Raw genomic sequence first — 17,049 nt, 5'->3', positions numbered from 1 at the left:
ATGAAAAAAAAATCCTACCGTGAAGCTGTTGTTGACATTCTTAGTGCTGGATTCTGCCACACTGGCATCCGTCAGATCCACCTCATCAAAGATAATGGACTGTAAAGAAAAAATTCAAAAATCCAGTGAGTCAGTGAATCCAATGAAGATGCAGCAGACCTGAAGGGATGTGCCTGTCTGCCTGCCTAGCACACTCCATCACAGTCTTTTGTGATCTCAAGGAAAGGCCCAGCACCAACAACATGAACGACCCCAAAGTCTTGCTCCATACAGTGGTGTTCACGCTTGCCTGTCTTCAGTCAGTGAACACGATAACTTTCTTTTTATTACGGGATTATTTTTAAACGTAGGCTTTGTTTCTGTAAAAGCAGACAGATTTATATCTAGATGACTGTCAACGTACTAAACCAGATGCACGGCAGCTCTGATTTGATAAACTCTAGCCTTGCTTATCTCCTCGATTTCCTCTTTTCATTCATATTTTCCCCCTTGTTTTTCAGTTTCTATTGATTCAGAGCCCATTCCCTACTAAAATGCAACAAGGGGGAAAAAATGTGGAAAAATCAGTATCACAGGTTCACATAATGCTTTACTTAAAAAACAAGGATTTCCAAGTGTGAAAGAAAACACAGGGATCCTCTAGTCGCTACAAAACCTAAAGACAGGTGCTTTCAGAGCACATGCTCTTTTCTCTAGCAAGGGCTGTCCTCTCACAGACACCCATCTGCCTTCAAATGCTCCACCACTGACTTTCTTCCCTTGGACTTACACATATTGTCAAGACCTTACCTTAGCAGTTTTTGCATAGTAGAGCGTTCGTCCTCGCAGCTTAAAATATCGTCTCTTCCAGCGCTGGAAGGAGCTGGTTTGTTTCATGAGCATCCCCTCTTTTATGATAGTCTACAAAACAAGGAGGGGAGGGGATGAAGCATACATTTCACTTACAGGCATCTTCTATGCTCTCCCACTATATACCCATACCAAAAAAGACTGGAGTTTGAGACCAATAATCTTAGTGCCCTCTGCTGGAAGCGCTTAACAAATTCGTTCAACATAAGCAAGCAAATTTAACAAGATTAAAACTCACAACACATAATCCACATTGGGCTGTGGTTTTATCCTTGTCTCCAGTGCTATCATGACACCAAAAAAGATAAATAACTTATGACTGAATGAGCATTTCAAAGTCTAACAACGACTCACTGAGGCCAGATTTCAGTCATGGATAATTGTGAGTTTCATTTAATTGGCATTAGATGACAAGCACATAGACACCACAGTATATCTGCCCCTATCTCCAGTTGCACCTTGCAAAATTATCAGCATCTACCTAGCAGAGAGCTGGCAAACTGCAGGCCCACGGGGTGAAGAGTGAAACTGGAGCGAAAGAAGGAGCTACATCCAACTTGAGCATTTGGTATTCTTCAGATAGTCTTGGCCCTGCCTCAGTACTCTCTGGCTGGCTGCCATTTCCCAGGGCTGCAGTGCCAAAACTGTCTACGCACACTGCCTTTTTTTTTCCTTTAACTGCTTTATAAGTAGATCGACATACCAGCATACGAAGTCACATATGCTCACTCGCATACTAGGCATACGTAGTGGTATGTATCTAATCCACATGCACTTCATTCAACTTTTTCAAATACATTTGATTCCTTCACTGAGGACAGATTTCAAATACCAACAGCTACATGAAAATAATCTCAAAAAATGCAGCTTAGAAAGACAAAAAAATAGAAAAGTCAGAGCTGAGGGCTCAGCCCCAAATTACTGACTGCAGGTATTGCCCAGGCACTGCCAACAGTGCTATGTCATGTCTCAGTAGCATGAGAAACCTACTTCTCACCCCAAGAAACAGCGCCCAGGAACCCACTTCTTGCCGAGAGCCCAATGTGATAAACACACAGTTAAAACACAGGAAACAAATGGTCTGACGATCTTGTAAGACAGGTTATTCTGTATCTCGATGCCAGGAAAATGACACAGCTTTAACCTACCAGCCCTCTCAGGCTTGTAACAGAGTCAGGTCACCGATGACTATCAATTAATTTACGAACAGTGTTAAAGGTACACTGCCAGGCTACTACCGAGCACAAAATAAATACTCTTACTGATCCACAGGGTTTAGTTCGTTTTAGAAATCCTTTCCAGGGCATTAAACTTGCTTTTAAAATGCTATATATATTTCTAATGTGGGTCTTTCCTTTTTGAAACAGCTGCAGATTTTAATACTTTCCACACACACTAGCCCTTGCCAAGCTCAAAGTCTCCTCAAAAAGCCCTCGGAAAAAAATGCTGACTATAAGAAGAAACATCCGTCTGACACTACAAGCTTCTCTCTTACTGGATTGAGCCATCCTCAAACTGGTCCAAGAGATCGCAGTGCCTGGACCACCATGGTGATGCCTCTGCTCACAAATTGCCTGGGGAGGAACAGGCTACCACACACCCCAAATCTGGAAAAGAGTTGCTGGCCACAGGAGCCACTATATACCTTCCTCCACCATGCTGGAAAAATAAAAGGCTGTGAGCTCCCATCTACTCTAAAAGAGCTTTTCCAGGCATCCCCAAACACCACAGCATTTCCAGCAGAATGCAGAGAGATAATGAAAATGCACAATTAAAGACTAATTTCATATCAAAAAAATGGCCGTGTCCCACATCAGCTCCCCACACCTCTGAGACATCTTGGCAACCATTTTCCACAAGACACAGCAGGGACACAGCAGTAGAAATACACTTTAAGAATCCATAAGGCATCTGGGAGCGGCTTTAGGATCCGGAAGTTAAACACAGTATAGTGATACCCAGAAACAAGATTTTAAACTAACTCAGAGCTGGCGCTATGGAAAAAATCTGAAACTCAGCCATGATCTTAATCTGAAGCTTCAGTGTAAAAGAAAATGGAGTTTAAAGGCTGACCCAGCAGTATCCCTTGCTGAAGTGGCCCCGAAGGTGAGCCCAGAGCTGAAGGCACTCATGTGGAACCAGGAAAGGTACTTGCAGGCTCCTACTCTGCCACCGACTTTCTATGAGATCCCAGTAAAGCCATTTTCACTCAGCGTTTCTCCATCTGCCAAGGGGAACAAACAGCACTACCCAACTCCGTGGAGCCCTGATAGAATACATATATATATATATATACGTGTGTCTATTCCATGAGTTACTTTAACCTTCAGCATCTGAGTATGAACGAGAAATGTAAAGCAACAGCACCTGAATTACCGCGCTAAAGAAATCACACATTTCTGCAGTTCACTTTCTACAGGGAAGAAAATGGGAAAGTGGCAAGAGATTTTCCAGATTAAGACAGAAACTTGGAGTGATCTTTTGCATTCCTTGGACAAAACCACATATAATTAAAAAATGAGACAGAGAAAATAGCTACTGAACTCTGCAAAGCCCTAAACTGAAGTCAGAGAAAAATTTAAAATCCTGGGGAAGACTCCCAGGATGCAAAGCCTGGAGATATCAAGTCAGCCAAGAGCCAGACCAAAAAATAGCAACTTGCAGGAGGAGATTTCGTAGCTCTGTTGCTATGCTCATTCACAGATATGCCTAAACTGGGCTCAGCCAGAGCCCCACACTCCCCCAGCTTGCTAAGTGGCAATTCTGGCCATTCAATCTCCTGCCCAGCCCAGTAGAACAGTAACTCACAGCAAAACATGGTCTCTGCCTTTCCTCGGCTCCCACGGCTCCTGCCTGCCACGCTCGGCTCCCCTCACCTCGGCAGGACTCACTCACCGCTGCACAAGATGTGCATTCCTCCATTCCTCTTTTAAACAGAACCCTTTCTTTTTTTTTTTAACCAAAAGGCAACAATCCCAGAGGTCACCTTGCCCCTCCCTAAGTAGCAGTTTGTGTCATTTGCCAGCCTCTATCTATAGAAAACCTCACAGCTACATAACTCAGACATGAAAGGCCAGTGAGAAGCGAGCTCTCGCGTGCACGCTCTGCTCAGAGAAAGAAAACAAGCCTCTGGTTCAGAGCTGCCCATCTCTGCACGAGAGAGGCTCTTCTATTTATAGAACAGCTCAGAAAAGAGTTTGGTGGGTTTGGGCGGAAAGGGTTGCAGATAAGATCAAGATGACTTTATAAAATGATTCAGACATTGCTGCCTTTCTCCTCCTCTATTTTAATTTTACAGCCAAAGGACTTGCTACTTGCAGTGGAATGCAGCTCAAGAAAACTAGCTGGGGAAAGGACCTGACAACAAAGCAACACCAAATGAAATCAAAAGGGGGGGAGCTGAACAGTTATTTCTGCTCATCAGCTTCTCTGTAGCTTTTTAAATTGAAGATCTACTCCTATCAGATTACTAGCCATGTAATTGATCAAGATAAAAGTGAAATTACTTCTCTCATAAAAAGAAAGGGAGGTAAATCTGTTTTTAGTGTCATACATTGGATCCTATGAAAAAAGCTACTGCCGTGAAAAACATCATGAGGTTTGATTACATGCATTCTATCAAGGATAAATATAAAATTGTTTGTGATGGAACTATCCAGACTGCTTTCTATCCAGCTGAGCTTCTCTCCAGCATGGTGTCGTGTGGCACAGCACTCCATGGGCAGACAACGCTGCGAAAAAATGAAGTATCTTCTTCAGTCAAGCCTAAAATGATGTGCTACTAGTTTCAACAGCGACCCCCTTTTATCATATTACAAGACAGTGTAATAAAGGTTACTGAACAACTGACAGTATAAAGCAACACTGCTCTTAGCAGAGAGTCTTAAGCGTCTCTGCAAACACGATTAGACAGCTGAAAGGCAGGGCCTAGGAAATTTCTAGCATTTCACTATTTATCTTTGGCCTCGAAGAAAAGCGACTTCCTGCAGAAAAAAATTCAGTTCACAGCAAGCAATACACAACCCTCCCCCCAACTCATGCCCTTTTAAAACTTGACATTTAGGAAGAGAAATAATATACTCTCAGATTTCTTCTGTCAAAATGGGTACGGGGTTTAGGCGTAATCCTGAACTGATGAAAGAAAAGTTTTGCCACTAACCTCAATGGGAACAGTTTCAAACAACTCAGAGGACTTAAATTAAGGGCTTAAAATAGGAAGAGCCTCATGCCTTTGTGCTTCCCCTTCACAGAGTCTCACCTCATAAAAACAAGAAGCCAAATGATTAATCGTAGTCATTCACAAAACCAACAAGATACAGTCATATTGTTTGCAGCATTACTTGTCTGAGGTGTCTCTGTATCCAGCAACCCACATCAGGAGATCACAGCCAGCCTACACAGATGAAATGCTGTCTATACTGATAACATGAATGATTCTAGTAAAAAGTTACGAACGATCATGCCAGATTTCAGCTACTTTCAGATTGCATCCCTTGTTCTCCTTCACATAGTACTGCTCACTACGTCAAACGCAGGAGTAGCCCATCTCTTCCTGAAGCTTAAGCCTCTTGCCCCATTTGGAAGTAGGGTCCTTGATAAAACTGATTTCCTAATCTGGAAAACAAGAGCCTACCAGCCAGACTGAAGGCAACTATCAAGCGTACCCAGCTGTCAGGCTGGCAAGTGTTCTTTGGCAAAGGGAGGCTCCAAATTGTGTTCAATATAGACAGAGGAAGAACAATGCAACCTATTTTACAGCTGAGATCATGACATATTCTTAGGGGCAGTTATTCAGTGCAGCATATCTGAAACAAGGATTTTGCTCCACCAATACTTCTTTCCAATGCAGAAAAAACTTCATACAAGGTAAAAAAAAAATAATTCAAAACTATCTCAACAGCAACTAAAGAATCCCAAATACCAAAGTCCTCAGCATCTGGATTTCTCTGTTTTCCATGTGTCTTCAGAATGTAAAAACTTCAGAACACAGACTGTTTTTATTTGTATGTACTATAAAACTTTGAGCAGGGTGCTGAAGCCAAACAAGACATAACTGACTAAAGCAAGCACCAAATGCACAGAGAAGGAAATAACAAAATGAAAAAGCGTATGTGGAACTGACAGGCTATCTTTATATATGCTTACTAAGGAATTTTACAGGCAGCTGATCCCCAGGGACCAAGCAACCTCACCTAGTCACTGATTTCGGGTAAGCTGTGGCAAAAAAGATGGGTGTAGATCTGCAGCCACTTAAACATGGCAAGTTTGTCTTGCCACGCTAGGGCACATACAGATCTGGAGTGTTGTACCTTGCTGTAGGTAAAACAGTTTTAGTAGCTGGTTCCATAACAGCTCTTTGAGGTCACACATACAGAACTAATAATTATTTAGAAATCAAATTAAATACAGTAACAAAGAAACTACAGGAATAAATCTAACCCACCCCGCAGAATAAGACAGGAAAGGTCAAAAGGCTGGGGGTTAACAAGCTAATCCGAGAGCAACATCCTTCCACCAGACAGTGGTCACACCCTGGAAATTAACTCCAGGAAGCTTGGAGGGGGGAAATCTGGATTAGTAGAGCAGTTCTAACTAAGGGACACAGAGAGCTGTACAAATCTATATGGGAGCACCAGGAATTTACAGGCTGTATAGTCAGTCCTTTTTGGGAATTCTACATTAAATGCATTTGGCTCTCACGAAAGTGAAAATTGCATTAAGATTTCTTCCACTGCTATCAGAAGGATAAAACATTATGTGAACCCACTGCAACAAAAGGACTCCAGAAGATGGGAAAAATAAAAGTAAATCAGAGGTCAGCCATAGGAATCAAATGCCAAAATAGAAGCTAGGTCTGTGAGTCAATGATCCAGAAACAGAAGCCGAGCTCTCCACGGAAGAAGAGGGCACTGTCTAGGCTTTTAGTGTACATTGTTTAATACCACTTTATTTTAACAACCTATGCTTTATAAACCAGGAAGCACCCATGTCAGGTTACAGCACAGAACTCTATACAACCACGTGGGAAAGCCTGCAAAATCTCCCCTAACAACCATCCTCCCAAACCTCCCTCTTTTCTAACCCTCCAGCCCTGCTGAATTAGCTGGACTCTGCATGCCCAGCGACAGCCCAGGGGCGAGCTCAGCCGACAGCTCTCCGTACAGCCTCTCTGCAACGACTAAAAGAAGCAGAATACAGAGCAGCATGCAGCAATCTGTAGCAGAGATACCACCGAAACAGGAAATGCCAAGCTTACTCTCTGGACCAGCAGTGAAAAACAGGAGTTTGTATCAAATAAACTACTGGAACCACTTGAATTAGAATCTGCCTTGGCACAGATAAACACTTCATTCTTCATTAGTCAGTGCTGCAGCCAGTAAACAGCGAACAGGTCGTTGAACCAGCTTCTTTTCAATACCACGTTCAGCTGATATTATTGTAAATGATTCTCTTCTAAAAGGAACAAGCACTCAGACCTCAAGTGGATAAATTAACAAGAAAAAACAAAGCTGAAAGCATGCAGAAAGGTTGTATGAATATGAGAAAGGAAACAGAACATACCAGCATATCATCACACAGCTCCCTGGTAAAATGAGCTTGGTTAGAGAGCTACAAGCAAAGTACTTAAAACAGATTAATACTCTGGTCAGCTACTTAGAAGAGAGAATGAAAAACACACCAGTACACTCTGATTCAGGATGAGTTAGTAGCTGGACAACTCCTGGCACGCTAACTGTTTAAGCCCTCAGTATGCTTCCCATAGGCTCCAGGCATCCTTCCCAAACACATTTATCACAAGAATTGAGCATGAAGCTCAAGTCATCCCAGCAAACTGCAAGAAAGCTGGAAGATAAGGGCTCAGATTAATCCACAGAGATAACCAAAGCTACCTGAAAACTTTGGAATGGAATAAAATTTTAAAGGGCACTAATTAAGCATGAACTTTATCCATTTAAGGACAAATATGAAAAACATGCTGTTATTTTTTTTTACCATCTCAAATTACACATACACAACTACATCCCTTCCTTAGGGCATTTTCCCCATACATAAAAATATGTCAAAACACATTACCTACTGTGAAACCTTCAGCTCTGAGATATCCCTGTCTCACAGCTACACATCGGCACCAAAGAGTTCCCCATATTAACTTGGAAGCACAGCATCCTGCTGCTGAAATGCAGCAGTATAACCTTGCTGCAAATCACAGCGTTGAATGCAAAACCCTCTATCACTACAGCCTTGTGTCACTAGAGCTTAAATAACACTCTGTTCATTTAGAGAGAGCCAAGTTATTATCAAAAAGAACTGTTGCCCAACTAAGCCCACCCATCTTCTTCAGCAGCAGGTAGAATGACCCAGGCACTTACCATAGCGGCACGTCAGGGCCATTTGATATGAGAGTGTCAGGTTGGGAAGGCACGATCGGTGCTATTGCAAGAACAGCGAACGTAAGGGAAAGCGCATCCAGAATACAGCTGCGGATCTCATCCTCACAATCATAACCACCCCATCCTTCCCATACAGCTAAATGTCATGGAGATCTTGGCCAAGTAGGAAGGAAAAGCCAGCAGAAAGTACTGGTACGAGAACTTCAGGACATGGGAAAGTGAAAGTTATACCTTGAGGAAGAAAACTGAATCCTTTGCCCTTGTGTTGAGGAGGCTGAGAGAACGACGCAGCTTCCTCCCACTGTGTCTGGATTCCCATCAACTCTGCTACTGAATTCTGCAAGGAGCCTTATTTGGTAGTGGCTGGTACATGTAGGGCCAAATCCTGATCCTTTTACTCCAACTGGTATTCCACTGTTGAAAGCAGAAAGTGGCTTTTGGCCTTTGGCCATTTAATTAATACTTAAGGTATCTTAGAATTATTTTTATCTCATCTGTAACAATTACCATTATCAGATTTTCCATATTTATGTATTAAACAACCTATGCTTTAAAGTTTTTTTTTTCCTCATCCATTTAACACAGTTCTTAAAGATACTCCAAAGTTTTTAATTTGTTTTTCCATTTTCCCTGTTTTAACGTCCTGCAAATACCTTTGACCATGCCAAGACATCTCGATCAGCACCAGTAACAACAAGGAAGATTAGTACAGCCCTGGGAACACCGTTTTGTTAACTTTCAGCCAAACAGAACAGAAGGAGCTGGTGTGAGTTCCCAGAACACTGATTTTTAATAAAACCTTACTGATAGATCTACATGTTATAAAAGAGTGCTCTGACCTGCCTCAGCAGAGAGCAGTTTGAAAACCAGGCAACGCGCCCTCCCTATTTTATCAGCCACACTTCTGTCTTTCCCACGTGGGAAACTGAGGTGGTACCACCTCTCCTCACTAGAATATTACATGGTTAAATCTATTAAAACTTGCAAGACTCAAATGCAATGTGCTCGATGCAAACATTATGTAAGCGAGACAGCGTTTCCTTTTTCAAAAAAAGCAAACCACAACACCAGAATACATATCAGATGTAAAACTTTCCAACTTAGCAATGAGACTGTGAGGAAATAGATATTCCCTCTAAAACCCAAATGGAGTAATCACCTATCAGTTACCTAATTCAGCAGTACAATCTTTTAGCCAGGCAAGCTGTGTTTTTTCCTCTCTGGATAAGAAGGAGAGCAGCAGGCTTTGGATCTCTGTGTAACTGCGTTTCCGCCCAGGTGTAGCCCAGGGACAGCAGACAGCATTGTACCCTGTGGAAGCACAGGGATGGTTCCGCAGAGCTTATTGCTTCCCAGAGTGTTTTATATAAAAAGCAAGTAAGAAAGGTCCATGGAAGATGGCACCTGATGTGAATCACTGCTGCTACCTCAGCAACTTGCCTGCCTGAAGCTGAGCTGTCCCTGGATAACTGTCATGCAGGGCTGCAGAACCAAACAGAAACAACTTCTTTCTTCAAAAGACACACAAATCCTTAGTGAAACAAGAAGCAATAACCGCTTAGTGGGGAAAAAGCAGGGAACTAATTGTTTAAGCAGAGAGTTAATAAAAAAATCCTTTAAATAGTGGTTCGTGCATTTGAAACCTTGAAAAAACATCTTCTAAGAGGAAGATGCTTTTCACTTGGACATTATTTTGCCCTGAAATTTCCAATGCTGCTGTGACACTATCTGGTGTAAACCACAAGCTTTCAAGGAAATAGGGAATACAAAAACCTGGTTTTCTCTTCACCTCTGCTTTCTCTTAAGGATGCAGGTATATGTGCGATTTTAGAAAGAATCACATTGGATTTCTAATTAAAGAAGATAAAGTTATTTAGTGTCTTACATGGCATACTGAATTTTCTAATCAGGTCATCTGGAGACAGACCTTTTACAGTCTTCATTTATGGTTTTCCTTTACAATTCATTTACAAAAAAGTAAAGTATCAATGATTTTTCTTTTTTTTTTTCTGTAACAACAGGTTTTGGATAGAGGGAAATACTCTAAATATCGGTTTTATTTTATAAAAGAAAAAAATATTTAACACCAATTTTATTTTGTCTCTTATTTGAGACGACAGTTACCAGCCTGGTGATGTACATTTTCGCTATGTGGTCTAAGTAAATGCTTGTTCTCAAAACATGCAGAAATTTAATGTTAGCTCTTTAGTTCCTGGAACCTGAACTATAGTTAGAAGGAATGAGAAAAGCTACAAGTGTGTGTGGTTTTGTGCTTTGTTTTGGGGGTTTGTTAGTTTTTTTTTGTTTGTTTGTTTTTTTGTTTGGTTGTGGTTTTTTTGTTAAAGGAAGTAACAGCTGTTTCTTTCACATAGCATCCAAAACCCTCCAGCAGCGAGGCAAACTTACAGTACACTACTGGTAACACAGCGTTGGGAGGCTTCCCAAATTTTGTCAGAATGGATGAGCCTGAAGAGCACGCAAAACATTACATAGCTTGAACTAGGGGACAAAAATATTTTTACAGCCATGTACTGTGGCCTAAATTTCTACCTTTTTCCTTAGTGGTCAGAGAAGAAACTATTCCATTTGTGGTGTTAATCCAAGAAAACTCATGTCCTTAAACCCATGCTTGAGATGTTCAGCTTCAATTCAATCACAAGAACTTCTCTTTTGCAACAATTACCTCTCTTTTGAAGTTAAGAGTTTCTAGTTTCTACTTGGATTAAAGCACGAGATACTAAAATTCACGACACGTGAAGTTCCTAAAATGTCTTCTTTTAGACACCCTGTTAGAAGGCAGCATAATAAAACCAGATAGGCATTTCAATATGTTTTAGTGGAACATGCCACAGACAGAACAAGAATTAAGCCATAAATTCCTGAAAATTCCCTCCTCATTTGTTGCACATTTCTTTTACATTGTCTCTTTACTGCAATGCATTGCTCCTTATCTAATACTTCTTTCAGTCTTTGTATCAAACTAACAAACTGCTTGGTTTCCTCACTGTAATCCCGTCTGAGAAAACTTTAGAACTTTTGTCCTCCAAAAATAAAAATAACACTTCTTTACCTATAAAAAGCACATTTTATATATTAGGCAATACAAGATGAAACAAAACGAGCTTTCTTCAGTTGCTCACGCTGATTACCACATGTTTGAGAACTCAGTCTGCTCTGGAAACCTGCACCAAAATGAGGAGAAACATGTTGCTTCCTCCTGTTTCTTCTTGCCTGTAGGCTTCAGGGTGGCTCCCAGACCTCAAAGCTAGTAATCAGAAAGAGAATCGCAACCTCTGATAGTGCAAAATTTATCTACACCACAGACTGCTACACAGCACACAAATCGGAAACTCGCTGGTTCAGATACAGAACAAAGTCTCTCCATCGCATCACAAAGCTTGGTACCAGTTAATTTCTCCTGCTTTTCATAGTATAAATTAACCTGGTACCTCTTTCCTACTGGAGCTAGACAGCTTCCAATATCCCAGAAAGTTTGGAGAGTTGCTCGCTCTGTTTGCAACTCCATTGAAATATATACTGCAAAATTGTCTTGAAAAAGTTGAAGGCAATGATAAATGGTTATAAAAACTAAAATATTACTAAGAAAATGCTCATAAAAGTAAACAGAAGTTAGACCAAATTAGTCTAAACAAGAAGTCCTCCTGATGCCACCCAAGGATGCTGCTCAAATCCTGTCTGGTAAACAAACCAAGATCTCAACATATCAAAATTGGCACGCTGGAAATCACACCTAACTGGTGAACGAAATGAGAAGATGGGCGATTCACTTGCTTTCTGAGGTTTATTATGTGCCGCTTGCAATGCAAGGTCAAGTGCAAGGGAAGAAGTTGCTTTACTGGCAGAGCCCATAGAAGGTGCAGTGTTCCTCCATTTCACTCCCTCATCTCCCAAGATATTAATGCGTTTTCATCCAAGCCAGGTGACAACTGAGATGACATTACCACTTCAGCTGATTCCAGCTGAGTCCTCAACACTATCTGGAAGGTGGGAGCAAGGCTCCTGCTGTTGCCTCTTCTCACACACATCAACCTTCTCTTATTTCGTCTTTCCTAGTTCCTGTCCTCAGAAATCCTTTATCTTAGTTGACCAAGTTGACCAAGTTTCTCTAGCTGCATCCATGCCAGCCTGAGCCCAGGAGAGGGGCTCAAAGCAGTGTACTATGAAGCCCAATGTGGGTACAAGTCCGACAGGTCTCAAAATGGCTGATCGAGCACTCCGTGCAGCCTCTACATATTTGCCAGGTGAGACAACAGCTACAGTACCAGCTATACCTGCTTTTCCCACAATAATAATCACTAAGAGACTGTGAAACATACTTCTATTATACCTCCCCCGCTTCCTCAAAAATTATTTCTAGTTGAAAACTAATAACTACTTTAAAACATAGAACTTCACTTTCCAAACTCTTGCTTTCCACTCCTCCTTCCCTTGCCCTGTATCTTCACAAGGGACAAATTTTTCAGCTGGACGATGTTACCTATGGTTTGCCTTCAGACATTCCATGTCAAAGTCACAGTACCTATACATCCAGCAATTCTGTTTGCCCCTCAGTACTATCACGCCAACATATTCCAGTCAAATGCAGTTGGGCAAACTGCAGGCTCAGAAACAAGTTCATTGAAGTTTTATTACGGCCTTGTAAGCAAGTAGCTTTATTTCAGTGTTTTTTGGGAAAACAGATGACAGGCCCAGAGGAAGGAAAACATATCTTCAAAGTGTGACTGTGACAAACAAGCAAATTCAGAGGAACTCCATGGCTACAGCAGATTTGCACTCAAGTTGTGATAACTGTAAGCTTCTGTGTTGATTTAACTGCACTCACAGACATGGTCTTGAGCTAACTACAGCAAAAGATGTGGTTAAAGAGACTCGTATCCTCAGGGCACAGTAAAAGTCTGCCTGCATCCCTTACTGTCACTCTGACCGACCTGTCCAACAGCTTCTACAGCTTACAGTAGCCTGCACTCTGTCATTCAATAGACAAATGCAGAATTAGGTCTGTCTTTATAGAGAAAGAAAGCTCTTCAAAGTCTCATCAGAACTATGATTACTCACAAAGTTGTTTTTGCTCCTTGTCCTCAGGGCAAGGAAAAAGTACACATGCAGCAGCATGCGGAAAAGATGATGATGAAACAAAAAGACATCAAGAAGCAACAGAACAAATCAATCCTTAATATCATAATACCTGGGCTCACTTGGAAAATTCGACACTGTTTAGTTGAAGGTCTTCTGCAAATTAACACACAGGAGGCATAACAGCTGTAGACAATATCTGTTTATAATCCTTGTTCTTAACATGTTTATGTTCGCTTAGTACAAGTGGCTGGTTTAGGCTTTTTTCAGCCACGCTGACGCAGGAAGTGATGTAAAACAGGGCAAATGATTAAGTAGGGACAGGGGACATGTTCTGCTATATTCAAACAAAAGTAAAATCAAATGCACCTTTTACCTTAGCACCTCTAACACCCTGCTGTAAGCAAGGGTTCCCAGTCCAGCACTGAAAAAGTCACTGTCACAAAATCACAGCTCTTATCACAGACACCACCAGGTAGATATTTAACTCAGACTATGGCATCCTACCTGCCTTCTTACTCCTGCCACAAGTAGTATTAAGAAATCACAAGGTTTATCCGATCTCCTGCAAGACATATTTCTTATATTCAGCACCCCGTATGTGGAAAAAGATCTCAAAAGGTCTATTTTTTTTTCACAGAAGATCAACAGATGGGATCAGGTCACCTGGTGCTACAGCATGGCTGAGATCTGCTTGAGATACTGAACATCAACCCATTTAGAGGGCTCCACCGTTTCCTCTTGCAGCCAAAAGGACCATCTCACTCATGCAGCCCAGACCCTCAGTGCCTCAAGAAGTGAGTGACAGTGTCAGCAGCACTCAGCAGAGGAAGCAGCCCCACCATGCGTAATGAAGTGAGCACAAGGTCCTACGTATGACCATACTTTGCCACAAGGCTTTTCAGAACAGGGACTAATGCAGCAAAACAACAACGAGCAGCAGAATAATAATACATTATGCATTTGAAAGCAGGGCGAACTAGCCAGCAGAAAAAAGTCTCTATGAATAATGCTTCAGATACTGCACCATGCAGAGGCATTGACTCTCCTTTGCTATGAATACAAGATAAGCAACACCGAGCTAGCAGCGTCAGCACTGACCAAGCCTCCTGCATCCACACAGCAACTGAGCTTGCCCGTGCTTCAGAGACAACAGGAAGGTGATGGCAGGAAAATAACTAATCTGGTATTTCTAAGCAGAAACATATCACACGCCAATCCAAAAGTTATAGAAGACTGTAATGGCTACCAAGAAAAATCATGCCACTATAGTAAAAATAGTACAGAAGAGGGCAACTCCCTATGGGTGGTTCCTAGCCTAAGGCTGAAGGAAATCTTCACATTTTCTCTTACAGTAACAATACAGAGGAGCTACAGTTGTAGTTGCAGAATACTGTTACTGCCCCTAAAAATAGCATTATTGTTGCAGACCAAGCCACACAGGGGTAAAATCTGACTGGACCAAGGGAATTGGAGGGGAAAGGATTGTTACCTGACCAGGGAGGCGAAGCAGGGCAGAAAAAGCTGGGAACAAAGACTAACCAACCATAAGATCACTGTTTGACCAGACAGGAGGCTAAACATCACTGCATGGCTACAGAAAGAAAAAACAGCACAGTACAAGATGGGGAAAACTGGGATGCAACCATGAAAAGGATGGGAAGATGGTGATGGACGCATACACGGACTGTAGGGTAAAAGTGGGGGCCGCACCTTTCAGAGCACACATGCTCTGAATACGGGACAATTACTTTTGCCAATTCCAACAGGGCCACGGGAAGGTAGTTTAGGAAAGTGATGAGGGGGCAGCACAATATGTCCGGGGGATATGGCTGTGCAGGGACCCTCAGTGAAAGCACAGGGAGGTGAGGAGGGAGCCCCTGGCAACTCTGATATGGGGGAAAAAGGGGGAGAAAAAAGGAGATGCAGTTTCAGGCTGAGGGAAGAACAAGATACCCTTAAAATTTAAATATCGGGTAACAGGGAGCGGTGCTAGGGGGGCAGGAGCGCAAATCTTACTTCCACGACTCCAAGGAAATATTATAGAGGGAGAGAGTAAGGAAAGAAAGAGTTAAGACAGGGTCTCGTTAGGCACATTGATCACCATTAGGGTAGAGGGGCTCCCTGGCAGGTCTGAACCAGGACACTGGGGAGGTTCCTACGTGGCTTCAGAGAAGTAGTTTGGCGATGGGACCTGCTAATCGGTTGGAGGCAATTCCAGGAGCCCCTTGGAGCAGCTAGGGGGTCGCTGGCAGACCCTGAAGGGCATTTAGGGGGCAGCTATTGACAGGCACCGTGAGAACAAGTCTGTTATGGGGCTCCCTGAAGAGCTTTTAGGTGTTTCCAAGTCCCCGGTTGCGGGGTGTTGTCAGCAGGTCTGAGGGGCGCTCCGGGGGTCGTCGGCACGTCCCTGAGGGGCGGCTGGGGGAGCGCGGAAATGGCCGAGTTCTGAGGGGCCGTTTGGGGAGGTCGCCGGCGAGCCCGTGAGAGGCGAGCTGGGGGGAATCCCCGGCAGGTCCCGGAGAGGTGGGGGGGATCACCGGCAAGTCCCTCAGGGGCGGTTTGGGGGGTCGCCGGCAAGTCCCCGAGGAGCGCAGTGTGTGAGGGGGCGCGAGCGGGTCCCTGAGGCGGTTGGGGGGCGCGTGCCCAGCAAGTCCCTGAGGAGCGAGGTGTGAGGGGGAATGGCCGGCTTCTCCCTGAAGGGAACTCGGGGGGGCCCTGGAGGCCCCCCAGGGAGGTTGGGGGGGGTTTTTGGGAACTCCTAGAGGGGCTAGTTGGGGCAAACGGTGGGCGCTCTACGCGACGGCAGCGCAGGCCGTGCCGGGCGAGAGGGGGAGGCGGCGGCGGCGGCGCTGAGGGAGACGCGGAGGCAGAACCAGCCGCAGCGCTGCCGGAGCCCGAGGCCCTGCCCGCGGCCCCCGCCCGCCGCACGCACCTTCTGCCGGATTTGCCCGGACGTAGAGACTTTGCGGATGAGTTTCTGTGGGGAGCCCGGCTCCTGCTCCGGCTCGCTGTCCGACGATTCCTCTGCCGCGGCGCTGGCGGCGGCGACCGCCCCGGCCTGGGGCTGCGCGGCGCCCGCCGCCGCCATGCTGCACGGTGCGGGGCGGCGCGCGGCGCGGCCGGCGCCCCCTCCCGCCGCGCGCCGCGCTCTGCAGCCGCGCGCCCCGCCGTGCGGCGCCCCCTGCTGGCGGCCGCGCGCAGGTGGGAGGGGAAGCGGCGAGGCGGGAAGCGCTGAGGCACCGCCCGGCCCCGCCGAACCCGCACCGAGCACTCCCCGCCTGCTCGGAGACAGAGAACCTGCTGATGAGGCGAGCACAAAAGCCTGAATCTCGGTCCCGATTCTTGTGGTTGCTTCCAGCACGCGATAGTTGCACTAGATTGAATAAAAACCTCCTGCACCAGAAGGTATTTTGCACCTGCTCCATCTTGCACATCACCCCAGGGCTCGCTGCTCCCCAGCACTGCAGCCGCCTCCTGCTGCACGTTCCCGCACAGAGACGCTCCTGTGCCCACACCATCCACTGCTCCTGGGCTCCGTCAGCAGGAGGAAGCTCAGCCCTGAAGTGCTTGTTTCTCTAACACCCCATTATCTCCAGCCATGGGACGGTGCAGAGTGTGTCAGCTGGGCTTCCATGCAGATGTACAAGGGGAAAGCGCTTGTCACCAAACCAGCCGCACCAGCACACAGCTAAAGCACAGAGGCCGTGTATTT

At 44.4% G+C, this 17,049-nt stretch overlaps 1 protein-coding gene across 4 annotated transcripts in view; it reads right to left on the bottom strand.

The window, feature by feature from the left end:
- The window catches only part of DGKD (diacylglycerol kinase delta), a 60,000-nt gene extending 43,537 nt beyond the window's left edge, over window positions 1–16,463 (bottom strand). For 3 of the 4 annotated variants that reach the window (XM_065073143.1, XM_065073145.1, XM_065073146.1), the window contains exons 1-3: window positions 16,270–16,463; window positions 790–900; window positions 19–99 (exon numbers count right to left, since the gene is read on the bottom strand). In XM_065073143.1, coding sequence (XP_064929215.1) covers window positions 19–99; window positions 790–900; window positions 16,270–16,425 — 348 coding nt within the window. In that variant the 5' untranslated portion in view covers window positions 16,426–16,463. Of the gene's footprint in view, window positions 1–18; window positions 100–789; window positions 901–3,657; window positions 3,788–16,269 lie in introns of those variants that run through there. The other variant, XM_065073144.1, reaches the window with a different exon arrangement.
- Between the last annotated feature and the right edge of the window lie 586 nt (window positions 16,464–17,049).

The sequence above is a fragment of the Columba livia genome, chromosome 9 (assembly GCF_036013475.1).
Source record: "Columba livia isolate bColLiv1 breed racing homer chromosome 9, bColLiv1.pat.W.v2, whole genome shotgun sequence".
Classification (NCBI taxonomy): Eukaryota; Metazoa; Chordata; class Aves; order Columbiformes; family Columbidae; genus Columba; species Columba livia.
The sequence above is the reverse complement of the archived record's forward strand: the minus strand, read 5'-3'. Positions and strand labels throughout refer to the sequence as shown.